This window comes from Eremomyces bilateralis (genome assembly GCF_010015585.1).
Source record: "Eremomyces bilateralis CBS 781.70 unplaced genomic scaffold P152scaffold_68, whole genome shotgun sequence".
Taxonomy (NCBI): domain Eukaryota; kingdom Fungi; phylum Ascomycota; class Dothideomycetes; order Eremomycetales; family Eremomycetaceae; genus Eremomyces; species Eremomyces bilateralis.
Window position 1 is genome coordinate 1 of NW_022985134.1, and position 6,494 is coordinate 6,494.

The 6,494-nt window shown below is 46.2% G+C and overlaps 4 protein-coding genes across 4 annotated transcripts; 2 read left to right on the forward strand and 2 right to left on the reverse strand.

The window, feature by feature from the left end:
* Window positions 1–667: 667 nt before the first annotated feature.
* On the reverse strand, window positions 668–1,036 carry P152DRAFT_384734 (uncharacterized protein; the record flags this gene model as incomplete). Its single annotated transcript, XM_033675807.1, has 1 exon — window positions 668–1,036. A coding segment is annotated over one exon (369 nt), but the record flags the coding sequence as incomplete, so codon positions are not given.
* A 75-nt stretch (window positions 1,037–1,111) lies between these two features.
* Window positions 1,112–3,221, reverse strand: P152DRAFT_305397 (uncharacterized protein). Its single transcript, XM_033675118.1, has one exon. The coding sequence runs from the start codon at window positions 2,736–2,738 to the stop codon at window positions 1,188–1,190; it is 1,551 nt and encodes a 516-aa protein (XP_033529472.1). The 5' UTR covers window positions 2,739–3,221; the 3' UTR covers window positions 1,112–1,187.
* Window positions 3,222–3,523: 302 nt separating this feature from the next.
* P152DRAFT_444920 (uncharacterized protein) lies at window positions 3,524–4,655 on the forward strand. Its single transcript, XM_033677823.1, has 2 exons — window positions 3,524–3,638; window positions 3,687–4,655. Exons 1-2 carry the CDS (start codon window positions 3,566–3,568, stop codon window positions 4,499–4,501), a joined length of 888 nt encoding a protein of 295 aa, XP_033529473.1. The 5' UTR covers window positions 3,524–3,565; the 3' UTR covers window positions 4,502–4,655.
* Window positions 4,656–4,872: 217 nt separating this feature from the next.
* Window positions 4,873–5,814, forward strand: P152DRAFT_406703 (P-loop containing nucleoside triphosphate hydrolase protein; the record flags this gene model as incomplete). The annotated part of the gene is made up of 2 exons (XM_033676885.1): window positions 4,873–5,179; window positions 5,234–5,814. 2 exons carry the CDS (start codon window positions 4,873–4,875, stop codon window positions 5,812–5,814), a joined length of 888 nt encoding a protein of 295 aa, XP_033529474.1.
* Window positions 5,815–6,494: the final 680 nt, after the last annotated feature.

Genomic DNA, 6,494 nt, shown 5'->3' on the forward strand with positions numbered 1-6,494 from the left:
ATTATGATTCTGTATCTGTTATGGGTTGAAAACCTTGGTTGGCTAAGGCTGGGAGCCTAAGCCTGATTAGGTTAAGGGTGAATCAGAGTCCAACCTCTCCGATGTAAACAAGAAAGCTTCCCTTTCTTGTTCTCTTCTTTAGCTTAATCTAGAATATCTTTGGCTACGTGTATGTTGTGTACATCCAGCTACCGTGCCGTAACAGTATCATTTCATATAGTAGCTTTATTTCCTCCAAAACATTCTTCTCGTCGACTTATATCGCGGTCGCTGTAGTAATGACCCATTCAATATAATAAAGCCAGCAATCCAATTAACCAAACTGACAATCGTTCACGTACTGACCGAGCACTTGATAAGTGAACCTATCCCTCTCCAGCTTCAAAATCTCCGACACTTGACGTCCTTGACGGTCCTTTAAATCCTTCTTCTTACTATTATTCGCCTGATTGCTTTCGAAACCCTTATAAACTAGATCGCCTTTATCATTATAAATCGTATCGCCCCTAGAATCATGAAGCAGCAAATGCAATCCGCACTTATCCCAAACCTTGAGCACGATAAACCCTGCCGCTAGCGCCGCCGCATGATCCAGTGCAACATCGATGTTGAACGCGTCTATCCCCGACTCCACACGGCTATGTTGGCTGAACGGCCCGACGAACGCGCCGCGAAACATCAGCGGCTTCTTGAATTCGTTCTGGAGCAGGTAAAGCAGGATGGTTTGCTCCTTGAGTCGGGATGCGTGTGCGAGCTCCGACACGCTGCGGCAGATGATCTGGCCGCGCAAGAAATCGTGCCATGGCCATTCCTCGACATATCGGCTTTTGGCGCCGATAAGGAAGGCCCCAGCGAGCAGCCAGCCGAAGGTGACGAATTGGAAGGGATCGACGCCTTCGATCTTTTCGCCGACAAGGAATGGGACACAGAGCGAGCCGAGTATGATGACGATGGCGACGGCCAGGACAACAGTCGAGTACTTTGTTGTTTTAATGCGGACAGAGTTTTCACATATCGCCCAGCTCTCTTGCTCTGATTCTCCCCTCTTGTAGTCATTGAAAAGCCCGAAAGCTTTCCTCCTCAACTCCATGGCAGCGTGGCTCTGAATGGGGTTCCGACGCTCTTTGAGACTTTTCATTTCCTCTGTATGACGGAATCCGTTGTTAGCGATTCCAAATAGTTTTGAGTTAGCATAATGAGTTACCTTCTAAACCCGTGAAGAGAGGACTCTGCGAACTCGGAATCGTATCCGAGTGAATCATCGTCGGTAGCCCGATCTTTTTAGGGGTAGTGATCGAGAACTCTAGTTCAAGGGTTTCTTCACGGGGTCGGTCCAACTTTTGCGAGTCCGGGTCCTTATAAGCAATCGTCCAAGCCAGTGCAGAGTGAAGTTGTTCGACCATGTCAGAGTTTTTCATGAAGCTAAGAGGTACTAATAGGGAAATAATATCGTCGAGCTGATCCGTTCTCTTTTCTCCCTTAGCCCGATATATGGGAGAAACTTCTCCCTTCACAATATGGTGCCAGCAGACATTTGCCACGTTCGGCGCCTCTGGATCACAATTTACAATGCGCTGGGAGTTCGAGACCAGTAATTGGAATGCCGTGTGGCTATATCGGAACTCTTCGCCGTCAGATGTTGTTGAGATTTGGCCGTTCTGGTGCACAGCTAGCTGGCGCAATGTTCGGTTCAATCCATCTCGGTAAATGAGAGTGCGTACTGGCAATGCGACCGAATCCGAACCCAGGAGTCTGGTGTTCAAGTTGCTCAACATCCCATTAACCAGTTGAAGCAAAATATCCCTGAAGTGGCTCTTTGACTCATAGTACGACGCGGCTAGATTTGGGTCGTCAGGGAAGACGACCTTTGCCCCCTCTTCTCCTGAATTCACATGTGGGATCTTAACTTTTATCCAGTCTTCATCTTCCTGCTCCGTTTGGATTTGTCGCATTACATCTTCTCCTTTAGCTAGAGCCTTTTCCACCCAATGGACCGGATCTAAAGCGATAAACTTGAGTTTGACTGCCCATCTTGCCATAACTGCAATGATGTGAGCATTCCAAGAATCATTTTTTGCGATATGCATGAGCCACCAGGCCAAACATTTGAAAACAAAATCGACCAAAGCATGATAGACTTTGATGTTGTTGGCTTCGTCGTCCAACCGCTTCGGTTCGCGACCATTGATTCGAATCGTCCCGTGGGGTTCTCTCTGGTAACGCTCTCTGATAAGATCTCGGGCTTGCTTGAAACTTCTGTAAAAATCATAACGGTGGAAGTGCTCTAGGATCAACAGATAGTTGTCATGGTTGATAACTTGGAGGTGAGTTTCGATTTGGTCAAGCACTTTCGCCAGATCCTGAAATCCTTCTGGGTTGGTAGTACCCAAGATGCCGTTGCTTTTGAATAGGGGTGGCTTATCAGAACGTGCAAACTCGGCGTACTTGGCTATCTCCTTCTTGATCATGGCATTCTCGTCTTCTAATGTGAGGCCAGATATTATAGCATTCTCAAACCTAGGGAGATTTTCGAAGACGTAAGTCCCGTTCGTCCAGCGTTGATAATCCGTTGCTGCCTGAAATATTCGATCTTCATCTAGTTGGACTAAGATTCTTGGTATTTTCGCAGAGTTATCAGGCCAGCGAAGACCTAGTTCGACGGGTTCGAAGCCGATATTCTTCTCCTCATGACTTAAGTGATTGATGAGCTTCACGGAGTAAGTAGAGAAGAATCGCATTACTTACTCGAAGCCCGATTCCGAGTTTACATGCTTGTGCGCGGCTACGGAGCCTCGACCACGACCGTTTGCCGGGAAGGAATTAGTTCGCGGTTCAGGTCTAAATGAAGTTGTTCGCAACATTGGTGAGGTCGCTAAGAAGTGCTTCTTCCAACTGCAATCGCTCAGCGGCCGAGTACTCGAAAAGTTGGAGCAAATGCCAACTGGCAGGTTCAACACCGTACCAGGACGCTGCCAAGGTAGAGATAGCTTTTCTATCACAGTGAAGTCGAAAATCTTCTACGTCCGTTTTCGCTAATGAAGCGCCGCCGACAAGATAGGCCTCTAAAATCCTGCAGTGCCGATAGCTGGGGCTATGCAGACGGAAGGATTTTTCCTCAGCCTTGTCCTGCAACAAGGATATGGCCCATGTGATTTGACTGGTGACCAGCCCCAAAAGCCTACAGGGTAGATACCTGACGCATGCAGAGTGAGGGATTTTTACTTATGGTGTCCTGCCACAAGAATTCGGCCGGTGTGATTTAACCGGAACCGGCCTCAATTATCGTACGACATGGCCTCACCGGTCAGTAGTAAGAACCCGCCTTGAATCGCAGCCTTAATACCTAAAAGACCCTTCTGAACATTTGTTCGGTTCTTTTATCACATCTGCTTCAAGCGTGACGAGGAGGTTTACTATCTCTTCTTGTTGGGTATGAGCTGGCATGAACCTATTCTGGTGGCCGTGAGGTCCGCGATCAGTCCCAGTGCCGACGCAACTTAATTTCTCCTCCGATAATATTGGATTCGATTCCTTTTCAACTCTTTACTCTTGGATATATTTCACCATGTCTGACGAAGACTATTCAAAGTTGAAAGACAAGGTAGCTGCCTCAGGGCAGGGGAAGACGGAAGAACCAAGTCCGAAAAACCACCACTCCAGATAACTTTAGAGTTAACCATTGCTAGATATCAAACATTCGGAAATTTCAATTCGGCAACAAGAGCCGAAAAGCGGAGGTCCGGCAATTATCACGGAGAAATCAGGAACTGTTCGCCCAGATAGACAGTTTCCAGAGTACGCCATGGTTATCCGGGACAAAATCAATGCCAAATACGAGCACCAAGGAACATTTCTCGAAATCCAATCATCGATTATGCAGGAAGCAATTCGAAGCGCCTTTAGTGAACACTCACAACTCGATGTTCGCGCGGACCCGATCATCTTTCAGAAGCCATATTATCCATTGTTTCAACGTCGAGACAAGATCAAAAAGATTGCGGAAGCCGCATTAACATCAAACGACGAAATGCGAAAGACGCATTTCAAATGGTTGCTGAAATTCATGGACGATAGTTTCCAGGAGCTGGAAATCATTCACAAGAGCCAGGTTGTGAAAGGTCTCATTGAATTTAAGCACGTCCAGATGATTTTTGCTAGTGGAGGCATTTTGGTTGGAGAGGAAAATGGACTTCAGGAATGTGTAATCTTACATGATATCAGTGACATTCTAGAAGATAAACAGAAGGGCGGCAATTACGTGAAACTCAGAGCTTTCAGATGGCAATACAACGGAACAATGTTTGGTCCTTCGCTCAAAAAGATCCGGTTGGATGAGTTTTCAGCAGCCCGGCAGATTACCGAGCTGGACTATTACCCTATTGAGGCTCTCTCGAAAGAAAAGAGGGAGAAGCTATTCGAGACATTGATCGAACGCGGTAAGAAGTGGTGCGAGACTGTCGAGGTTATAGATGGCAAGCATTACAAATACAACGGTAAGTAAGAGTATTTTCACGGCGCACAGATCGACTCTAATTTGTACTATAGGCGTTGTTCAAGTCCCAAGAAGGAATGTTAACAAGCCCTGGAAAATAGAACTTGTTCCAATACATGTAGGTCATTAAGTGACGTATCTCTACTGGAGGGATTAACGATTTCCAGGTATCCGGTCGCATCGTGTTAAGTCATGAATCATTCGTAGCCACATATCCTCGACTTGATGTTAGCCTTCATACAACAGCGCGTCGATCTCAGAATTATACCATCCAACCGCCAAAGCAAGAACAGGATGGTGAGCCGCTTGGTCTTCCTGAACTGGATATTTCAGAAGAGTCATGGATTCCAGAAGGCGACATCTGGAGCTGCGTGCCGAAAATGAACGGGGACGTTGAATTCGTACCAAGTCCGCTGCAAGCGTTAATCTGCCCTGCTTGGTCACCAGGATACAGCCTTTCCGAAAAAGAATGGGCGTATTTCGACATTAAGCGAGCCAAAGCTATTGACTGGAAAGAAGACCCGATCCAGGAGCTTCAGCTCGATGACAACGAAAGGCAGATATTGGTTGATGTTGTTACGGAGCATCTGGAAAATGGAGCATTTCGTGATGTTGTTGGAGAGAAGGGACAGGGCTTGATTATTCTGCTTTACGGTCCTCCAGGATGTGGAAAGACTCTTACGGCAGGTGAGATGCAAATTGCGTGCGAATATTCCGAGATACAATTGTCTAACTACATAGTAGAGTTGATTGCAGAACAGAAGCGACGACCTCTTTTACGAATTTCTTGCGGTGATCTCGGCGAAGATGCATGGCGTACGGACAGAGAACTTCATAACCTTCTCAAACTAGCACTGAAATGCTCCGCAGTCGTACTTATCGACGAAGCCGATGTATTCCTCTCAAAAAGAGCTGAAACCGGTACCGGCAATTACGACCACAATGGTCTTGTTGCGGTGTTCTTAAAACATCTCGAGTACTTTCCTGGCGTTATGTTTCTCACTTCGAATCGAAAAGATGAGTTTGACGACGCGGCCGAATCTAGGATTCACATTCGTTTACAGTACGAGGCATTGGACGTTGATAGACAGGCAAATATCTGGAAATCGCATTTGAAGGGTTCTCATGTCCCTGAAGATTGGGATCTCGATGTTTGTCGAGAATTGGCAAGGAAGTACGACATCAACGGACGAGAAATCAAGAATTTGGTTCATGTTTCAACGGCTATCTGTCGGCAGAGAAACAGGAAGCTATCTATAAGCGATATTGAACAAGTGTATGCGTTGAGGCGCAAGCCAACTTCGAAGCCTATTCAGGTCTAAGTGCGATCTCAGGGGGGGTTAGGAGGTGTAAGGGTCTCACTGTAGGGAACCTCCAATCGTGAGGCAAATATTGAATTATTGCTATAAAGGAGGAATCTATCTAAAGTGTGCGAGGCGTTATGTCCTGATACTGTAGAGCAAACGGGCCATAAGGCTACAAGGTATCTAGGTCTATAGACCTCTGATCTATCATACTACCCCCTCCTTTAAAACACGCGAAGTCTACTAAGCGCTCTATCTAATGATATAATAAGGTCGTCGTCCTAATCATCTTTTTCTTTAATCAATTTAGGCGTAAGCTATGCCAGAGCTCGTTATTTATAAAGGCTGGGTAGATATCCGGCGCTTCCTTATATTTCTCGTAATACGAGATAACGAGGTCCCTCGAGCCTATAATATCCTACTATAGCTACTACTCTAGTTTCTAATTCTACTTATTCTAGCTCTTATAATGAGCTTTATAGTTTATACTATAGAGTACCTTTTGTAAGAGTCTCACTGTCGGGAATCTCCAATCGTGAGGCAAACATTGAATTGTTGCTATGAAGGAGGAATCTATCTAAGGTGTGCGAGGCGTTTATCTGTTGTGAGGATGGATCACGTGACCATCAGTCACAGGAGACTTGGAACGAGTCTTGACAGACTCGAGGACTGCACATGACCCCGCTACTGCTAAGTCA

Excerpts from the sequence above, each read along its gene's own strand:
- P152DRAFT_305397 (XM_033675118.1), bottom strand. The coding sequence starts at position 2,738 with ATGCGATTCTTCTCTACTTACTCCGTGAAGCTCATCAATCACTTAAGT.
- P152DRAFT_444920 (XM_033677823.1), top strand. The coding sequence starts at position 3,566 with ATGTCTGACGAAGACTATTCAAAGTTGAAAGACAAGGTAGCTGCCTCA. Across the intron at positions 3,639-3,686 it reads GGGGAAGACGGAAGAACCAA|ATATCAAACATTCGGAAATT; the intron begins GTCCGAAAAACC and ends AACCATTGCTAG.